At 36.9% G+C, this 21,545-nt stretch overlaps 3 protein-coding genes and 1 long non-coding RNA gene across 10 annotated transcripts; 1 reads left to right on the top strand and 3 right to left on the bottom strand.

Moving 5' to 3' along the window:
• The first annotated feature begins 195 nt into the window (after window positions 1–195).
• On the top strand, window positions 196–369 carry LOC107952105 (uncharacterized). The gene is made up of 2 exons (XR_001698773.2): window positions 196–233; window positions 339–369. It is a non-coding gene; the product is annotated as an uncharacterized lncRNA (long non-coding RNA).
• Window positions 370–587: 218 nt separating this feature from the next.
• Window positions 588–3,354, bottom strand: LOC107952672 (uncharacterized). Its single transcript, XM_016887851.2, has one exon. It carries the CDS (start codon window positions 2,967–2,969, stop codon window positions 2,535–2,537), a length of 435 nt encoding a protein of 144 aa, XP_016743340.1. The 5' UTR covers window positions 2,970–3,354; the 3' UTR covers window positions 588–2,534.
• Window positions 3,355–4,210: 856 nt separating this feature from the next.
• Window positions 4,211–9,963, bottom strand: LOC107952104 (probable hexosyltransferase MUCI70). 7 transcript variants are annotated; one of them, XM_016887364.2, is made up of 10 exons: window positions 9,762–9,963; window positions 7,962–8,473; window positions 7,500–7,736; window positions 6,940–7,153; window positions 6,656–6,765; window positions 6,372–6,571; window positions 5,645–5,748; window positions 5,239–5,426; window positions 4,928–5,127; window positions 4,211–4,589 (listed from the first exon to the last, which is right to left on the bottom strand). In XM_016887364.2, exons 2-10 carry the CDS (start codon window positions 8,215–8,217, stop codon window positions 4,398–4,400), a joined length of 1,701 nt encoding a protein of 566 aa, XP_016742853.2. In that variant the 5' UTR covers window positions 8,218–8,473; window positions 9,762–9,963; the 3' UTR covers window positions 4,211–4,397. The 7 variants fall into 7 exon arrangements, with proteins under 7 accessions (XP_016742853.2, XP_016742849.2, XP_016742850.2 ...); XM_016887360.2 differs by having other exon boundaries at window positions 9,271–9,768; XM_016887361.2 differs by lacking the exon at window positions 9,762–9,963 and adding an exon at window positions 9,271–9,489 and having other exon boundaries at window positions 7,962–8,476.
• Window positions 9,964–11,001: 1,038 nt separating this feature from the next.
• Window positions 11,002–12,249, bottom strand: LOC121213535 (uncharacterized mitochondrial protein AtMg00810-like). Its single transcript, XM_041086320.1, has one exon. The coding sequence runs from the start codon at window positions 12,247–12,249 to the stop codon at window positions 11,002–11,004; it is 1,248 nt and encodes a 415-aa protein (XP_040942254.1).
• Window positions 12,250–21,545: the final 9,296 nt, after the last annotated feature.

Below are 21,545 nucleotides of genomic sequence, written 5' to 3'. Positions count from 1 at the left end.
GATAGCAAACCTTCGCCCACCATTATCAAAAGATTCTTTCAGCACTTGAACCAAACAGTACCCTCCCCTCGCTTTGCATCATTGCAATTTGCTTCCTCATCTATAAATGCATGCTCGTGCTGCAATGTACAGCAATCCCAATATTGCAAGCTAGCTATCAACTTTAAGACACTCAAATTCACCATGTCTAACACTTGCGGCAACTGCGACTGTTCTGACAAGAGCCAGTGCGTGTAAGTAAATCCATACTATCTTTGTCATGTTCTAAGTTTGTGTCTGGTTTTTAGATTATGTTCATGTTTTGACATAATTTATCGTTGGATTTTCTATGGTTGCAGGAAGAAGGGAAGCAGTAACACCATGGTCATTGAGACTGAGAAGAGGTATATATGTACTTTCAACTCTTCAATGGCTTTGATACCTGCAACAAAACGAACCAATATTATCCATAAAATTCTTCAAAGCATGCTATTTCTATGATCTGATGCTAAATTAATATATATAATCTGGACTGTGTTGTTTCCTTGCAGCTACATCAGCACTGTTGTGGCAGAGGTTCCAACTGAGAATGATTGCAAGTGCGGAGATAACTGCAGCTGCACCAACTGCACATGTGGTCGTTAAACAGACATAAAGAGCAATGACGTTCTACTTCTTGGTAATATTGGGGACCTAAGATTAATGAAATTTGGGTTGAATAATTTGTGTTTGTGTGTTTTCATGTTTAACAGTAATGTAATGGCCTTATCTATGGACTTTGGTTAATGAATTACTATTTAGCATATATGATATTCTTGGTATAGCAGCAAATAGACTAGGTTACCAAGAGATATTACAAAAAATGTCAGCTTCATATGTCAAAAGAGTTGAGCCATGAACAGAGTTATAATCACACCACAGGCAGAGTGCAATCCAGAAAATACATACGTCCTGCCAGTTTATTCATAATAGGACATGGTACATGAAAATCTAAGTCAGTTTGAAGAATTAGAACACCTTGTAGTTTAAAACAGAGAAGTCAAGAAAAAGAAAAACATGGAGCAATAGGCCTAATTGATCATCATCTAAACTAACCTTACTTCATCAAGCTTCTTACTCGGGTTTGTGTGTGCCTAAGACAGATATGTTCAATTTCTTTTCAAGAGTTTAATGCATTTGGAGTCCTCAAATGTCCATATCTTGGTTCATGAAACAACATTTGTTGGAATTCAAGGTGACAGATTAGATTAAGAACCAGTCAGTGTACCAGATTTGATAAAATGATTGGACCACTTAAATTGGAAAACCCGTAGAACTAGTAAAAAGAAAAACAGAAATTGCAGTTGAACCTATTTTATAATTTCTTTAATTTTTATTTTTATTGATTTTTAATTATTTAATTAATTATTATTAGACTGGCAGTTGAATTGGTCTAGTTATTAAAGCAATGCATGAAATTATTATTGGTGTTCCAATTCATTCCACATAATGTTGTTTGAACCGGACTGGTTGAACCTAGAATCGGTTGGAGCAGTGGTTCAATGAGAGGTATAAAATTGGTTGATTCGTGCACCGATATGAACCAGTTAAATCGATTTTTATATTAACATTTTTTTAAAAATAATTTATTTGTTTTAAACCACCTAAACCGATCAAATCAGTCGAACCGAAAATTAATGATCTAACTAATTTGACTATCAATCTAATTCTGACAACATTGATTCTATGTGAAAAAAAGAACTCATAAAAATAAAACATACAATAAACACATAATCCATTATAGACAAGCTTCTTCCCTATCCTCCAACATGTATGGTTATAGCCGATCCCTAATGTTGCTGCAGGACAGGCAAAGCTAAGGCACATGTATCCACTGAAATTATGTTATCCTATCGAATGATGTTCAATTTCATGTCAATGTTTAAAACTCAATCTTTTCAATTTTATTAAAAAATATTTTATTTTTTATTTAATTTTTATTTTTAAGTCTTTAAATTTAAGTTTTTTTTGTTAAATTACCTTAAAATTGATGAAAAAGTTAACATTTATTAATTTTGCCCATGTGGTATTAATGTGGATTGTTGTGTGGAGGGCATATAAATATTTAATTAATTTTTTAAAATTTTTAAAATATAAAAAAATATATAAATATATTTTGGATGATTTAATAAAAAAATGCAAATTCAAAATTTAAAAAGACAAAATTAAATGAAAAACTAAAAAAAAAGTTGTAAAATTGGAGGAAAAAAAATCCCAAAGCTATTTGTATCCATGTGTTGAAAAGAACTAGGCAATCCAGGGGGGGGGGGAAAGCTAATAAAAGATACGGCAATTCCTTACAAAATTTTATTGGTTTATTGGGACAAAAATTACATGGGATTTTATTATATTACATTAAAACCATTCCCCTCCACCCCAAGCTATGACATTGCCCTTTCATTATTCTTTAAACTCAAGCATGTTCTAGATTCACTTTTTCTCATATTTCACTGCCTGACCTGAACAAAACAGCATTTTGACAAAATAACTCAACTTGTCTTTCATTTCTCAACCCTTTAATCATACTTCTCCCTCCATGAACAGGCAAGAAGCAAAACCCAAGAAAGAGACAACATGATATCCCCAAGAGCTTGCCTAAGCCATTGATGGGCAAGATCTTCAAGCTTTCCTTCAAAACAAACCCTCCAAACGGCCATTGAAACATGAAGAAGCACACACCCTTTTGCAAAGAAGCTTTGGAACTCTCTGTCTTCAACAAATGCCACCATGAACAACACAAGACCAATGGTGAACAAAAGCAACCCAGAAAACGATTGAGATGTTTGGATCAAGAGTTGATCATGGGGTGTTGAACCTTGTAGTTTACTCGCAATCTCGTGGCCGTGGCCGAAAACCGAGACTTCCTTGGTGTAAAACACCATTAAAGCTCCACAAGTGATGGCAACCATTGAATGGAGCATACAAATGATGAAGAACCCTGGTAAGCTCATTGATCAATGAAAAAATGGGCAAAAACACTGACCCCAGAGCTGAAATGGAAGAATAAAAGGAAAGTTTATAACTTGGGAAACAAAGCATTAATGCCAAAATCAAGGCAGCTTTATAATAGATTTTGACTATTTCATAGGAGATTTTATTTGGATTTAAAGAAATATAAAGCAACTCAAAACTTAAGTGGGGCAACTAGTAATGGGTGAAAAGTTTTTCCTTTTTTTTATTCAACTAATTAATGTTTTTTTTTTTGAGATATCTTTGTTATATACGGAATGAGATTAAGTAGGGCCTAAAGCCTAGACTTATTGATATTTTTTACCAATCCTAGTAAATTTTGCTACCCAAAAAGAGTACTTTAATGTCTTTGACTGGGGATATTTGGCTGGTCCTCATTTAGAAAATAATGGGTCACCATATTTAGGGATTTTGGCTTGTCTCAAGTCAAGTCTTGTTTTTTTCTTTAAATTTCATTACAAATTAATGAAGTCACCCACACTTCATAATATCATTAAATAATAATCTAAATTTATCCCATAATTAAAGAAAAAAAGAAGAAAAGTCTATAAGATAATACAACCTTGAGCCCTTCAAGGACTTCAGATTCTCATTGCTTTAATTAATTGATCAAAAAGACCTAAAAATGGTCAACTTTAGAATTTTTTAGTCTAGAAAAGGTTCATATCCTGCTTTAGAAAATTTCCAAAAGCCTATGTTTTGGCAACACTTTTTCAAGGATAAGTTAAAGAAAACACTCCCTTAAGATTTCATTTCTTTGCGATTACATCCCTATAATTCACTGCTAAGAAATCCCAAATTGCATTCAGATTTCCTTTTTTTTTTCTCAAAATGATTTAGATTGTTTGGAGAGTGGTTTGCATGATTTACAAAATCCCAATCACGTTTACTTTGATATGTAAGGCAAAGCCAGCCAAATGACAACCATGCTACTCTTTTATCAAATAGAGGCTTTTCAAGAGGAACCCATCATTGCTAACCTCTCTCACCTTACAGCTGTAGCGAATAAAGGAAACTTATATATATATATATACATTAATCACATGGACTATCTGAAAGTTGAGACTGTATTTTTCATCTAACCAAACATGTCTCTTAACATAATTTTTTACTGTTTAAACCTCAACAAACTCTATCTAAACAAAGATTCTTGTTATGTGAATGACAAGGCAAGATATACAAAGGAAAATGACAACAGCTTGTATGAAGCTCATTCAGAATCTACAACAATATATGAATTAGATATCAAAATTTCAGACAAAATATGTGTATCAATGTTCTCCTTGTATGATCCTAAAATTATCTAAACAGTCCTATCTGTGGTGACAATTAGAAGCAATTTGATTTTGTTAAAGTAAAACAAAAGAACGAAGCTAAATTCCTTCCTCTCTTTTTGGCTCAAACAGCATTTAAAAGAAATTTCTATCTCTATTACTAGCAGCAGCCTTACAGTGACGGCTTGAACCCGATCTTCTATCCCTTCCACGTCTAGGAATCCTCTTCCCAGGAGTTTTTCCACGTGTGTTGGGCAAAGCTGGTGGACGTCGAACCACAGCAGGAACAGGTGGAGGCATTTTCTCCAACAAATCCCTATGGTATGACTGTAAAGAAAAAATCACTCGGCAATGATAACGGTCACCCATCAAACCTATAAATGCCACAGTCCAAGCATATGCATGCAAAGAATCTTGGTAGTATCCAATAAAAACCTAGGGAATCCCTCTAACCAGAAAAATGAAGACCAAAAAGCCTCAATCCTTCAATTCAGCATATCATGCAATAATAAGAATGACTTTCAACATTGGAGTAACTGAATGTGTTCTTAAATAACTTCTTGTCTATTTCAGGATTTGGTAAAAATATAAAAGGGTATATTTAAGGTTTATGCTCTAAATTCAGTCTGATCAAGTTAAAATGCCAATACATAATATATAGATACCTGTATGACAAAATTGCGTCTTTCACAATCCAAGAACATATTGATACTCCAATCAACTTTTGTCATTATTTTATCCCTTACTATGGCAAAGCTTAACTGGTCCCTGGATGTAAAACAGTCGACTTCATTGAACCACAAGCAGGTAAACAGATTTGTAATGGGAATATGTTCCTTTATGAGTACACAACCTTCGGGAACATCTGAAGAATGCCAGTTGATACCAAAAAGTTGAATTTTTTTTAATGTAGAATTGGTTGAATCACTGCATAAGTAGAAGGCATTTACCTATTTGCATAAAATATTGTACGTACCGCTGGTTATCGGAAGTTTGGCCTCAGAATATGGAGTTAAACCCTCTATTTTATAAAAATCCACCTGCTCATCAATCGAGGAATTATCATATTTTCCTGCAGCTTTATTTGCTTCAGCCTCCACAAAGACATCAAATCGTCTGTAGTGTCTCGAGATTGCAAAATTAGCATTTTGGCGCCACAAGAATCTGAGAAGAATAACCAAAACAGATAATGATCAAATATTAAAGCAATGTAAAACTTATTTAAGTAGCTATGTAGCAACAATTTGGTTTTAACATTCTTAAATGACAAAAAGTCTTGAGAATGAAACCATATGATGGAAAAGAAATCATATAATCTAAGAATTTTTTAATCAATTTTAAAAACCAACGGCATATAAATAAAACCATAAAATGTAGGGTACCTCTCAAGAACTTGGTAAGGATCCACAACAAGCTGTAGCTTTCCATCTATCCATATTGAGTAGCGAACATTTGGGAAGATTCTATGTAATAAAAGCTTTGGGACCTGCCAAGTAAAAATGACTCAGCAACTCTGAACGATTAAAGAACCAGCTGTCCCCAAACTTTCATAAAATATCAAGCTCATACACTTATTTTGTGGACTGAAATATATAAATTTAGGTACATATTGAAGAGGGAAAACAGAAACAGTGAGGAGAATCAATTGCCAAGATATGTATGTGCTTCTTCCTGTTTGTCTATTAGAACCAAACAAAACTAAGTCGCAATCACACCCTTTAATAACAGCAAAATGCAGATGGAATACACCAAAACACCATAGATGCTAAGTTTTGAGCATACAGCAAAACAATAATAGAACCAATTCACAAAATCCACCCTCACATTAAAGGCAATAGATGGTACGGTTGAATACAAAAGTCACAATGATATGGAAAAATAAAATCAACCTTTTATATTCTGAGCATATATATAAATTATTCAATGAATTCAATAACAGTAATTTCCTTTTTCTCGCTTATGTACTCGGAATATCAAAAAAAAAATAACTAACTAATATTCAAGGATCTTGTAAATGGTCAAAGGTGAATCAGATTACAAAGAGTCCAAGTAATGATTAGAGAAAATAAGAAAAGAAGTTGAAAATCAAACGAACCAAATTATGCTGACCTTCCCATTACGTCTTGCATCACTATAAGGAACATTGTGGACGACAACAATTCTCCACAAGCCCACCCGTTTACTGCTGCTCAAAATACTTCTATTTTTCATGAATGCTTCTGTTTCTTCATCAACAAACATGTAGAAAGGGATATTTTTCTTTGCTTCTTCACTAATGTTCTGGGGCTGCTGTATTACATCATAGTTCCCTGAAGAACAAAAAACATATAGCAATGAAGATCTGACATACATAACCAAGAAGCTAATGTGGAAGATTGAATGCCCAGAAGTACCAAATATGGCAGATGCAACAATGATGTCATGGAACTGCTGCAACTCTGCAAGGTCAGACTCATCAAAGTCAAATCCAGTCCCATGACCAGGTTTACTTCCTTTAATGAATCTGACAGAGAAAGCATATGAATTGTAATATTAGAAAGCAACAGAGGAACAAGACCTATTTATGAAGACAAATAATGCATTGACTCATTTACATGCACCATATAAAGTATAAAAAATCACATAATTTTCTGTTATTATGTTGTATTAAAAATGTGATCAGGGGAGCGGATCCTACCCGCAGTGCACTGCCATTGACTCTTTTATATCAAATGAATCATTTCTTTGCTTTAGAGATGGATATCCACCAAAGTCAGAGCCCCCATGTGGTTCACTTTTGATAGGATTTTCATTAAGAACATATGTCAGATTATGAAGCACTGGAGATGCTGATGAAGAGCTTGGCATGCTAGCTATTGCCTGATCCACAGGGAGATAACACACTGGACATGCTGAAAACGGAATGAACAAGAATAAAATCAGTACCAAGATAATGACACATATGCTCAATATGCACATATAGAAACAAGCAAGTCAAGATGACAAGAATGTTATTTCAGCCTAATGATTATGTTTTGATCATTTTAATTTGGTGCAACAAGAGTGATTAAAAAACCAACATACAAATGATCCAATGGTTTTCTGGTGATATAACATGTTATTGTTAACAAATATGTTTGCTACTATCACAAACTACTCCTTTTAATGCCTTCATGTGAAAAATATAACTACAATCACTCAATCACAGTGAAGATACAACTCTGATGGTGAAAATAAGAAGTAAGAAGTCCAACTTACGCCGAGGTCCAAGCCGTCTACGAGTAGGTGGAGGGGGAGGAGGAAATGTGAAATTCACGCATGGATGGCGAAATGGCAAAACACTTGCACCTTTAAAAGCAGGAATCTGAAATCTATTTTCATCTTTCTTCTTATCCTTCTCTCCAAGGATCTGTGAAGCTTCATGATGGCCACCATTCACATATGGAACTGTTCCTAAAGTTCCAATCCGTTGAAGAACATTTGGACTAGTGCTGTCTGGTTCATTTATAATACAGAACAACAATTTATTGCCTCAATCAGATAACCATGCTGAGAATGAAAAGTCACATAGTGAAGTAAAAGACTAAGTATATGTCTACCAAATTATTGATGCATATTTCTAGCAATACAATTAACACTTAGTTCTCTAAGAAAGTAAGAATCAGGGTCCAAGAATCAAATTAAAACATAGAACCCATAGTAACAGAAAAAGGAACAAACCTTTGTTAACTACAAAAGAACCCAAGGCAAAGACCAAAAGGGCAAAGGCAATGAGAAGCAGCATGGAAAACTTCCGACAACCTATATAACGGTACCAAGCATTAGGGAGAGGCCTCTCCTTCTCCCTAATAACTGAAAGCATCTTGGTTGAACTCTTTCGTACGTTACTCAAAGATTTAGATACTCCACCACCAGCAATAGCCCCATTTATGTTCTGCAATAACCCATAGCTGACCCTCCATTCATTGTATCTCATATTCAACCTCAAGCTCCTCACTCATTTCCTTTCACCCTCTCATTCACTCAACCACCAACAAGATTCTCCTTTCAAAGAACTATACCAGGACTTTTTTTCTGCTATGGCAATTTAGAAGCGAAGTTAATCACCCAATTATCTGCTTTGGACGAAGAACACTAAGAATATTGGCCAAGAAATCAACAGATATAAAAAAAATAACAGTTCTGCAAAGCTCTTCCCTTCCCAAATTGTTCCCAAAAACCAATGTGGTTGACTGCTGATAACAAAGAGACAAAGGCGTTAAAAAAACAGAATCTAAGAAAATATTTTCTTCAAAACAGTTCAGACAAAGATTATAACCTTTTCTGCCATATATGCTCGTTGGAAATTCAGATTGTAGAAACAAAAAGCCAATGACACAATTCGTCATTTTTTTTTTTTACAGTGCAAAAGATTGAGATTACCGTAAAGCATCTAAAATAAAAATTCTAATCATAATAATACACAGACTTAATGCCAAACTGCAACAAAGAAATACATTAATTAATTAATTAAAATTCTTTTAGCAATGTGATTGAATTATGCTAACAAAATACTAAGCGTTTAGAATTGAAACTTTCTTTTTCCCATGTCAAGCCCATGATTCAGTTTCACTTAACTTACTCTCAAGAAACCAATATGATTGAATTATATTAACCCAACAAAAGAATTAAAAAGAATGAAAAGGAAAAAGAAATCAACCATAGAAACATACAATTTCGAAATCAAAATTAGAACCCAGTTTGAATTTCATAAAATTGATTCAAGAACCAAAGTGATTAAATTATTAACAAATTACCCACCTAGAAAAAAAATGTCTTTAAAAATAAAAATTGGGTCTTTATCCATGAGGCAAAATGGATAAGACCAACAACCAAAAATAATAACACTAATAAAATTGTTTTGTAAGCACAATTTAAATGAAATAACAATTTAATTTCCAGGAGTTCAACTCCAAACCCCAATGAGACTCCAAAAAATGAAGAAAAAAATATATAAATAATTTTCTAAAAAAGTGGGGAAATTACTTACCTTAAAGAAAATCTAGGACCCTCTTTTGATTTTTAACTTTTTTTTTCTCTTTTTCCTTCTTCAATTTTCTGTGGAATTCTTTATGTTTCTTTTCTGGTGGTGATTGTTTTAGTTGGGGGAAAAAACTGAAAAGTTACTCTTTTTTTTCATTTTTTTTTTGGTAAAATTAATAAGATGAGTAACAAATGTAGTTAACTATTTGCAAAATTAAGTCCATCTTATGTGGAAAAATATATATGATGGTTTGAACTTGATCCAATTAATTGAGCTTATTTTCTTTTTCATTTTTATTAAATTATCTCAATTTGGTTCTAATTCAAAAAAAATCAAATATATATAAATATTTTCGAAAAATATATAAAAATTATTTAAAATTTTACATTTTTAAAATTATAATATATGTAAAAGAAATTATAATTTTTAAATTCTACAATAATATGAATATTTAAAAGCAATTCTCCATGAGGGGAACTGATCTTGGGTGAGCATACCTCTGTTGCATCGATGGTGATTGGAAATGGGATAAATTTAACAAAATATTACCACATTCGATCACAGCTAGAATTGCAAGCCAGCATCCTCCATGAGCTTGGGATGTGGAGGATTTTCTCGGCTGGATATAGAACAAGGACCACATTTTCTCTACGAGATCTGCATATGAAATGCTGAGTGTTACCAATGCGATTACAATTGACAGAAGATGGCGACAACTATGGAAATATCAGGGGTCGCACCGTGTCAAAACTTTTTTGTGGCTTATCTCATGTGGTAGTTTGCTTATGAACGCTAATCAAGTGAGACGGCATTTGGCTACGGATGCAACGTGTGCCGTTTGTGGGCATGGTTACGAAGATACAGATCACATATTGGGAAAATGTTTCCCTGCGCTGTCAATATGGAGCAACATTATTAAACCGACAAGTTGGGATGAATGCATTCATAGCAACATTCAGGACTGGATAGTCTCTAATATGATGTACCCCTCGCTCTATATGACAGATCATAGTAACTGGGAAACCAAGTTTGGATTCATTTGCTGGTTACTGTGGAACCGAATGAATAACAAGCTGTTTAATGAAAATTTTATTGAGCAGGGGACACGGCTGAGTAACAAGGCTTCGGGTTAGGCTATGAAAAAATTTGTGCCCGAATACCTTGAGTGCCAAAACTCTTGGTTTGTGTCATCACCTAGCTTGTGTTCAATCCTCTGCTATGTGCTTTATTACTATGTCACCTAAGTCATTATGACTTCTGAAAGTTTAATCTGGAAAACTTTCTTTAGAATATCTATGCAAATTTCTAAAGTTGGTAGATACTCTTCTGTTGTAATGTTTTATCTATTATTTGTTGGATTCTAACTTAGCAAACAAAGTTTAAAAACAACTTAGATGAATGTTTTAGATGTTTGAAAGCTTAAAACGAGAGCAAGAACAAGCAAAAGATGAATGAGCAAAGTGTTTTTCTCATTACCCGAATAAGTGCATGGTTACATACATAAATAGAACAAAGTTACATAGAAAGAAAACACAGCTTGCTTGTGCAAGTAACTAAAGGTTTACATCAACAAAATGACAACCTAATTTGACTACTAAATCAACGAAGCACACATTTTAACCTTAGCTGATCAAAGCATATAATGATTACACCATAGACTAACAAAAGTCAACTAAATAAACAAGGCTTGTCGAATTGCACAACGGATTTCAACATGCTTCAGCCGAGTTTCTGGTTTCATGCATGCAACGTAAGTTTGCATGGATTCTTCAACTTGCTGCTGTCGTTGCCACCTTTTAAACACTCCTCCTTGGCTACAAAGCAGCAAACTCTGATTTTCTTCTTCAAATATTCAAACCTTGAAGCAGCCAATGGTTTGGTTAATAGATCAGCAAGTTGATCTTTTGAGCAGCAGTGAACTAAGCTTATCTCCTTGGACATTTCAGCTTCTCTCACAAAATGATATCTAATTTTAAAATGCTTGGTCTTACCATGAAAAACCGGATTTTTGGCAATGGCTACAGCCGATTGGTTGTCAACCTTAATCACAGTAGCCTCCTTTGGATCAGCATTCAGATCACACAATATTTTTCTAAGCCAAATGGCTTGATTTACAGCAGAAGCAGCTGCGATGTATTCTGCCTCAGCAGTGGATTGAGCCACTGTCTGTTGCTTCTTCGAGCTCCAGCAGAAGACACTTGAGCCAAGGGTGAAGAAGTAGCCTGATGTGCTCTTCATGTCATCAACAGAACCAGCCCAATCACTGTCTGAATATCCCACTAGTCTCAGCTCCTCAGCCCTTTCAAACTTCACTCCACAACTCAGAGTCCCTTTGACATACCTTAGGACCCTTTTTGCTGCTTTAAAATGTGCAACTGTGCAGCAATGCATGAATCTCGATAGAAGACCAACAGCATGCATGATGTCTGGTCTAGTTGCAGTCAAATAGAGCAGGCAGCCAATCAAGCTTCTGTAATTCTTTTCATCCACTCGATCTTCATCTCCTAGGCTGGTGAGTTTTTCTCCTAAAGCCACAGGAGTGCTAGCAGGCTTGCAGTTTGTCATGCAAAACCTGCTCAAAACCTTCGATGCGAATGCCTTCTGGCTTATGAAAATACCTTGTTCATTTTGTTTCACTTCCATGCCAAGGAAGTATGTCATTAATCCAAGGTCAGTCATCTCAAACACAGTTTGCATTTGCTTCTTAAAGGTTTCAATTTCCTCCCTTTTGCAGCCAGTGACCAGTAAATCATCAACATACAATGAAACAATTAGCAAAGTTTTATTACTTTCCTTCTTAACATAGAGAGTAGGCTCACTGGTGCTCTTTGTGAACCCGAGCCTTGTCAGGTAGGTATCCATTCGATCGTACCAGGCCCTTGGAGCTTGCTTGAGACCATACAGGGCCTTTTTGAGCTTGTAGACCTTCTCTTCTTCTCCTTGAACTTCAAAGCCTTCAGGTTGATCTATGAAGATTTCCTCCATGAGAAATCCATTTAAAAAGGCTGATTTGACATCCAGTTGATGCACCTACCACTGTTTCTGGGCTGCTAAGGCAAACAACATTCTTATAGTGTCCAGCCTTGCAACAGGAGCAAATGTTTCAAAGAAATCGACTCCCTGCTGTTGGCTATACCCTTTCACAACTAATCTAGCTTTGTGTCTGTTCAGTGATCCATCTGCATTATTCTTGATCTTGAACACCCATTTAACTCCAATGATCTTCCTACCTTCTGGTCTATCAACCAGCTCCCAGGTTTCATTCTTTTGAATCATCCTTAGTTCAGCTTCCATAGCCTCTTGCCAGCATTTCTCTTTCGAGGCTTCAGCATAGCAGGATGGCTCAACCATGGTCACAGCACATCTTTCATAGATGTCTGCCAATGTTCTGGTGCCCCTAACAGGCATATCATCAAAATCATCCATAGCTTCATTTTCAACTTCAGCATGTTGGTGATCAAGGTCCTGCAAGTCTTCTTCAGTTAAGCTTGCATCTGTCCCATTCCACTTCCAACAACTTCCTTCATTGAACTTGACATCTCTGCTTACAATAACCTTTTTTGTTGATGGATCAAAGATCCTATAACCCTTCTTCACACTGCTGTAGCCTACAAATACCCCTGGCACAGACTTTCTTTCCAGCTTGGCTCTCTTCTCTGTTGGCACAAGTGCATAGCATAAGCATCCAAACACTTTCAAGTGTGACACGATTGGTTTCTGCCCGAACCAGGCCTCAAAGGGTGTTTTACCTATGACTGCTTTAGTTGGTAGTCTATTTAGTAAGTAGACAGATGTGTTTACTGCCTCAGCCCAGAAGTTGTTTGGCATTTTGGCCTCAAACAGTAGGCATCTGGCCATATCAAGAACAGTCCTGTTTTTCCTCTCACAAACACCATTTTGCTGTGGTGTGTAGACAGTGGTCAGTTGGTGTAGGATGCCAGCATCATCACAAATCTTCTGGAACCTCTGAGACACATACTCGGCTCCATTGTCTGACCTTAGGCTCTTGAGTTTGCTGTTGGCTTGGTTTTCAGCCAAAGCCTTGAACTTGCGAAAGAAGTCAGTGACATCTGACTTTTGTTTCAAGAAGGTTACCCAACAAAACCTGGTGCAGTCATCAATGAACAAGGCAAAATACTTGCAGCCATTTAGTGAGCTGGTCTTCATAGGTCCACAGATGTCAGTGTGAACCAACTGAAGTTTCTCTTGGGCTCTCCATGCCTTGTTGACTGGAAAGGGCAGTCTGGTTAGCTTGCCAAGCTGACAGACTTCACACACCTCTTTGTTTGGCTCGAACTTAACCATATCTTTAACCAAATTCAGTTTTTGCATTTGCCCGAGTGAGTTGTAGTTCACATGCCCCATTCTTTTGTGCCACAAACTTGCCTCATCAGTCTGAGCTGCATATGCTCTTGCTTGCAACTGATTTACATCTACATTGAAGGTTCTATCTTGCATAGCTACTTTTGCCAACACCTGGTCAGTAACATCTTTGATTGTACAGATTTTGCCTTCAAACAGGAGAGAGTACCCTTTCTCCAGTAGCTGACCAATACTTAACAAATTTTGGTCAATGTCAGGTACATAAAGAACTTCTGAAATGGTTTTAATACCTGACTTGGTGCAAATCACTGCTTTGCCTTTGCCTTTAGCCTTAAGAAGCTCACCTTCTAACATTGGATTCAAATGAGGTGTCAAGCTCCTTGAACATGCTTTCCTCTGAGGCCATATGATGAGTGCATCCACTATCGATTAGCCAAATCTTGCTGACTTTGCTTGAGCTTGCAAAGCAGGAGGCTGTGAAGACATGTTCTTCCTGTGCCTCGATGTCTTCAGCTACTTGAGCCTGATTATGATTCTGTGACTGAGCTTTTGGTTTGTTCTTACACACTTTCTCAATGTGACCAAGCTGTTTGCAGCCTCTACACTGAATGTTAGGCCTGTACCAGCAATATTTCTCAAGGTGAGTTGTTCTTTTGCAATGAGCACAGGGTGGAAACTTCTTCTTGGCAGCTTCCTTCTTTCCTCTTTCTTTCTTTTCTGACATAGGCTTCTTGTCTTTGTGATTCGAGCTGAAGCTTGAGCTCTCTCTACTCCTAGCTTGAAAAGCTCCCTCAGAATACTCCTCCATTCTGTTTGCTCTTCTTTGCTCTTGAGCATAGAGAGCATTTATCAGTTCTGTCAAGGGAATGGCAGATAAGTCCCTCGAATCCTCCAGGGAAGAAATCTTGGATTCATACTTCTCTGGCAAGGTTGTTATGATTTTCTCCACTACCCTCTGATCACTAAAGTCATCTCCAAGCAGTCTTATGTTGTTGACAGTAGACATTATTCTGTCAGCATACTGCTTGATGGTTTCTGAGTCTTTCATTCTCAGATTCTCAAAGTCCCTTCTCAAGTTAATGAGTTGTTGCTGCCTGGTTTTGTCTGAGCCTTGAAACTCTTCCTTGAGTTTGTCCCAGGCCTCCTTTGGTGTGTCGCAGGCTATTATCCTTGTGAAGATAGCATCTGAAACTCCACTTTGAAGGCATGACATGGCCTTGTACTTCTTTGCACAGTCTTCATTATACTGCCTTATCTGAGCTATCGTGGGATTAGCTCTTAAGGGTGGTGGTTCAGTGTCATTTTGGACAACATTCCACAGGTCATGTGCCTGTAGATATGTTTTCATTTTGACAGCCCATATATTGTAGCTTTCACTAGCAAACACGGGTGGAGGTGGTGGTGAGAAGCTCATCTTCACGCAGCTTCCAAAACTCTGAGCAACAAAGATAGTTCCTGCTTCTTTTCTTTCAAACACACAGCACACAACAAGAGGCCCTCAAAGACAATAGGCTCTCGATACCATTTGTTGGATTCTAACTTAGCAAACAAAGTTTAAAAACAACTTAGATGAATGTTTTAGATGTTTGAAAGCTTAAAACGGGAGCAAGAACAAGCAAAAGATGAATGAGCAAAGTGTTTTTCTCATTACCCGAATAAGTACATGGTTACACACATAAATAGAACAAAGTTACATAGAAAGAAAACACAGCTTGCTTGTGCAAGTAACTAAAGGTTTACATCAACAAAATGACAACCTAATTTGACTACTAAATCAGCTAAGCACACATTTTAACCTTAGCTGATCAAAGCATATAATGATTACACCATAGACTAACAAAAGTCAACTAAATAAACAAGGCTTGTCGAATTGCACAACGGATTTCAACATGCTTCAGCCGAGTTTCTGGTTTCATGCATGCAACGTAAGTTTGCATGGATTCTTCAACTTGCTGCTGTCGTTGCCACCTTTTAAACATTATTATCTAGTTTCCTCGACTTGTCTTTCTTTGTGTTTTTCAATTCTTTACCACAAATCCACTCCCCTGTGATCCTTCAAGCTTGCTCAAGTATCCTCCAAGCAAAGAGTTTGATGCAAAAATAAGGGATCACGAAGCTAGAAGGTGAATAGTCTATAATTAATTAAGACATTTAAACTTCTTTATTTATTTGTCTTTTTAAAAACTTTCGAGATATTTCTGCTATGTGGAAAATCCCATGCTTCTGAAGGAAAATTTCTTTCTTGTAAAGAAAATACTTCGATCTCTCCGGTGTTTAGCCTATAAATAGACTGTTGTTAACTTGGTCTTTGTTTTTACTGTATGAGCTATTATTATCTTCTTTTGAGATGTTCTGCCACTGCAGTTATAATGGCCTGAAATCTTCAGTGCTTAGAAGACGTACTATATTGCTAATACTCTACCTTTCTTCTGTATTGGCAGACAAGGAGCTTGCAGGAACCAAAGGTCGGAGCCTTGACCTTGACAGGAGAGCAACAAAAGAGTCACGAGCCATGCCAGCACCTGATGCCAACGCTGAACTAGCCTTGTCAATGCAGGTAAACTTAAGATTTGGTTATAATGTATGTGTGTAATATAAATATATGATGTATATTCTATGGAAATAACATTGGATCTGTTGTTCCAATAGGGTCGGAAGCGTGTAAATTATTATACTAAAAAATCACACAAAGTTCAATTCCCAGGGAAGAGAGGTGGATCACATGGATCTCTTAAATACCAAGTCTTTCCTTAGTCAGAATATCCCTTCTATAGTAATTTAATAGCACAATTAAATACTACTATTATACCCTCAAATATTGAAAGAAAAATAGGACAAGAAAGAACACAAGATTTTTAACGAGGTTCGGTAAATTATACCTACGTCCTCGGGCACTAACACCAGATGATAACTTTACTATCTCGAAAATATTACAAACAAATAGAATTCCTTAAGAATTCTCAAATGGGAGAAGAGAGAAAACTAAGAGAGAAAGATTGGTTGGGATGAATTGAAATGAGAAATGAGAAGGCCTATTTATAGTTGAGGTTTAAGGACCAAACAATAAATAGCCCATTATCTCAAGGACCAAAAAAAAATTATCCCATGCCACTTTTTCAAAGTCAACTTTAGGGTGCTAAACTTGCACCACTTGGATTGTTTTCCATTAAAATTGTCTGCCATTAATCATAATGTTAACAATCTCCACCTTGAAGATTTGATTAGGATAATCACATCTTCACACACTTCCTTCAACTCCCCAAATTTGATAAAGCTATCTTTTGTAGTGCCTCCAAATGCGCTCTCGAGCGCCATACACCTGAAGGTGTTCAAATTCTCAGGATGTTAATCAAGTTCAAACAATAATTAAACTTGATTGTTGTTACCACCTTGGTCATCATATCTGCAGGATTATCTGCTGTCGGAATCTTCTGAAGTAGAATTTTTCCTTTTTCAAAGGCTTCCCGCACAAAGTGATATCTTACGTCGATATGCTTGGTTCTTCAATGATAGACTTGATTTTTCGCTAAATGAATAGCGCTCTGACTGTCACAATATAAACTTATGTGACTTTGAACAACTCCTAAGTCTTTCAACAATCCATTAAGCCAAATAACCTCCTTAACAGCTTCTGTAACTGCCATATATTCTGCCTCTGTAGTAGACACAGCTACTGTAGACTGTAAGGTAGACTTCCAACTCACTGGGGCTTTCGCAAGAGTAAACAGATACCCCGTAGTTGAACGACGTTTATCTAAATCACCAGCAAAGTCGGAATCAACATATCCAACTACAAACTGACCAAGTGCTTCATCCTGTTCAAAAATTAAACCAACATCTACGGTTTTTTGAAGATACCGTAGAATCCATTTCACAGCTTGCCAATGTCCTTTTCCAGGATCATGCATATACCTGCTCACAACTCTAACAGCTTGTGAAATGTCAGGCCGCGTACATACCATCGCATACATCAAACTCCCAACTGCATTAGCATATGGGACTTTTGCCATATATTCTCTTTCTTCTTTAGTCTTCGAAGATAATTGAGCACTAAGTTTCAAATGAGAAGCAAGTGGGGTACTTACATGTTTTGTATTTTCATTTACACCAAAACATTGTAATACATTTTTCAAATATTGCTTCTGATTCAAACAAAGCTTGCCTCTCTGTCTATCTCTACTTATCTCCATACCGAGAATCTTCTTGGCCTCACCTAGATCTTTCATCTCGAACTCTTGATTCAACTGAGCCTTCAGCTTATCTATCTCTTTTTGGCTCTTCGAAGCGATTAACATATCATCAACATACAAGAGTAGATAAATGAAAGATCCGTCATGCAGCTTCTGCAAATATACACAATTGTCATATTTGCTTTTTGTGTACTTCTGCCTTCTCATAAAGCTATCAAATCGCTTGTACCACTGCCTCGGGGATTGCTTCAATCCATATAGTGATTTGTTCAGCTTACAAACCCAATTTCTACCACCAGCATCTATGTATCCTTCGGGCTGAGTCATATAGATCTCCTCTTCTAACTCACCATGCAAGAAAGCCGTCTTAACATCAAGTTGAGCTAGCTTCAAATTCAACTGTGCTACCAAGGCCAACAAAATTCTAATGGAGGAATGCTTCACACCAGGGGAAAATACATCATTGTAATCAATTCCCTCCTTCTGAGCGTAACCTTTAGCTACCAATCTTGCCTTGTAGCGAATATCCTTCTTGCTAGGAGATCCATCTTTCTTTGCGAATACCCACTTGCATCCGATTGTCCTTTTACCTTTCGGTAATTGCGCCAACTCCCAAGTATTGTTCTTCCGGAGAGACTGCATTTCTTCATCCATGGCGCTTTTCCATTTATCACTTTCTAAGCTTTGCATTGCTTCTTGATAAGTGATAAGAATATCATCAACAACGGGAAGGGCGTAGGCCACCATATCAGTAAATCGAGCAGGTTTACGAATTTCTCTCCGTGGCTTTGCAACTGCAACTGGTTCTGGTGTACTTAGTGGTTCTTGGGTCAGAACCTCTTCAACCTCTAATTCCTCCATTGTGGCTGGAGAATTAGACTTATTAACTGGGCAAATCCCCATCTGCTCAAACTCCACCTGTTTTGGAGTACACTTCACCTGCTGTGGAGTATTGCTTGTCTGAATATCTTTATCTGCTACCTTTTTCAATGTGGCAGATTCATCAAAGGTAACATCTCTGCTACAGATCATTTTCTTTGTGCTTAAGCACCAAAGACGAAATCCCTTCACTCCAGAAGTGATTCCCATAAAGAGAGCTTTCTTTGCCCTCGGATCTAACTTTGACTCCTTCACATGGTAATATGTAGTGGTTCCAAACACATGTAAGGAATCATAATCTGTAGCCGGTTTCTAGACCATACCTCCATAGGAGTTTTTCTTTCTAATGCAGATGATGGCAAACGATTAACAAGATGGCCAGCGTATGTCACAGCCTCAGCCCAAAATTGCTTGCCCAACCCAGCATTGGACAACATACATCGAACTTTCTCCAGCAATGTTCGATTCATACGCTCTGCCAATCCATTCTGCTGTGGTGTATCCCTAACTGTGAAGTGTCGAACAATACCATACTCTTGGCACACATCGAAGAACGGATCACTTTTATATTCCCCTCCATTGTCCGTCCTAAGCCGCTTGATTTTCTTGCCAGTCTGGTTTCCGATCATAGTTTTCCATTTAAGAAAAACTCTAAGCACTTCATCCTTAGTTCTCATGGTATACACCCAAACTCTTCTGGAAAAGTCATCAACAAAAGTAACAAAGTAGTGTTTTCCTCCCAATGAAGGTGTCTTGGAAGGCCCCCACACATCTGAGTGAACATATTCCAAAATACCTTTTGTATTATGGATAGCAGTACCAAATTTCACTCTCTTTTGCTTTCCCAGAACACAATGCTCGCAAAATTTTAATTTGCAAGCCTTTGCACCTTTCAACAATCCTTGCTTTGCCAGAATTTGCAAGGATTTTTCGCTGGCATGTCCCAACTTCATATGCCACAACTATATTGAGTCCAATTCTTTGTTGCCGAAAGCTGCAGCGACTGCTCCAATAACTGTACTACCTTGGTAGTAATACAAGTTATTTTTCCTGATGCCCTTCAATATCACAAGTGCGCCAAATGTCACTTTCAAAACCCCATCTCTCATAGTAACAACTGAACCATTGGATTCCAAGGCTCCCAATGAGATGAGATTTTTCTTCAAACTGGGCACGTACCGAACATCAATCAGAACTCTGGTTGATCCATCTTTATTCTTTAATTGGATTGAACCTATCCCAACAGTTTTACAGGCATTGTCATTGCCCATATAAACAACTCTTCCATTTAGTTCTACTAAATCAGAGAACCACTCCCGGTTAGGGACATATGATAGGTACAACCCGAATCCAATATCCACTCATCTGAATGGAACGACGATGATGATGCAACCAGTGATAGTTCAGAGTCACTGGTATCATGCTTTGCAACACAAGCATCTACAGCAGCTTTTCCCTTATTCTTCAGCTTTGGACAATTTTTCTTCCAGTGGCCTTTCTCATGACAAAAAGCACATTCATCTTTCCCGAGTCTGGACTTTGACTTTGATCTCCCCTTTTGAGTTTTCTTCCGAGTGTATGAACGACCTCGGACTACTAAAGCTTCTGTATCTCTGATTGAGTTTTTCTGTTTGTCCTTCTTTCTCTGTTCATAACTGTATAAGGCCGCACAGACTTCGCTCAGAGATATATCACTCCTGCCATGAAGTAGAGTAGTTTCTAGGAACTCAAACTCCTCAGGAAGTGACCCAACAGCATCAAAGCCAAATCTTCATCTTTGAATGTATCATCCATATTCAACAAATCAGTGACTAACTGATTAAATTTGGTGATGTGATCATTCATTGTGGTACTTGGGACGTAAGTGAAGCGAAACAGTCTTTTCTTCAAGTGGAGCTTATTTTGACTATTTTTCTTCAAAAATTTTTCTTCAAGTGCCACCCACAACTTATTTGCAGAAGTCTCCTTTGAAAAAGCATACCTCTGCTCTCGAGAAAGGCATGATCGAATTGTGCCACATGCCAACCGATTGATCGCCTTCCAATCTTTCTCCTGTATATCATCTGGTTTCTCTTCATCAATGGCAATGTCTAGACCCTGCTGAAAAAGGGCATCTAGAACCTCACTTTGCCACATACCAAAATGGCCCGTGCTATCAAAGATCTCTACGGCCAATCTTGTATTTGCAATTGTCGGTCTTGTCCACATGGACGATGTTGAAGCTCCTACACCGACCGTTTTCTCCATAATCTTTCAATATACCTAAGGAAATCTTTTCTGATGTGGAAGATCAGTTTAAACTGCAACCACAGAGCATACTACGATTAACCTTCGGCTCTGATACCACTTGTTGTTCCAATAGGGTCGGAAGCGTGTAAATTATTGTACTAAAAAATCACACAAAGTTCAATTCCCAGGGAAGAGAGGTGAATCACATGGATCTCTTAAATACCAAGTCTTTCCTTAGTCAGAATATCCCTTCTATAGTAATTTAATAGCACAATTAAATACTACTATTATACCCTCAAATATTGAAAGAAAAATAGGACAAGAAAGAACACAAGAGTTTTAACGAGGTTCGGTAAATTATACCTACGTCCTCGGGCACTAACACCAGATGATAACTTTACTATCTCGAAAATATTACAAACAAATAGAATTCCTTAAGAATTCTCAAATGGGAGAAGAGAGAAAACTAAGAGAGAAAGGTTGGTTGGGATGAATTGAAATGAGAAATGAGAAGGCCTATTTATAGTTGAGGTTTAATGACCAAACAATAAATAGCCCATTATCTCAAGGACCAAAAAAAAATTATCCCATGCCACTTTTTCAAAGTCAACTTTAGGGTGCTAAACTTGCACCACTTGGATTGTTTTCCATTAAAATTGT

Source organism: Gossypium hirsutum, chromosome D01 (genome assembly GCF_007990345.1).
Source record: "Gossypium hirsutum isolate 1008001.06 chromosome D01, Gossypium_hirsutum_v2.1, whole genome shotgun sequence".
Lineage (NCBI taxonomy): Eukaryota > Viridiplantae > Streptophyta > Magnoliopsida > Malvales > Malvaceae > Gossypium > Gossypium hirsutum.
This window is presented reverse-complemented; position numbering and strand designations above follow the sequence as displayed.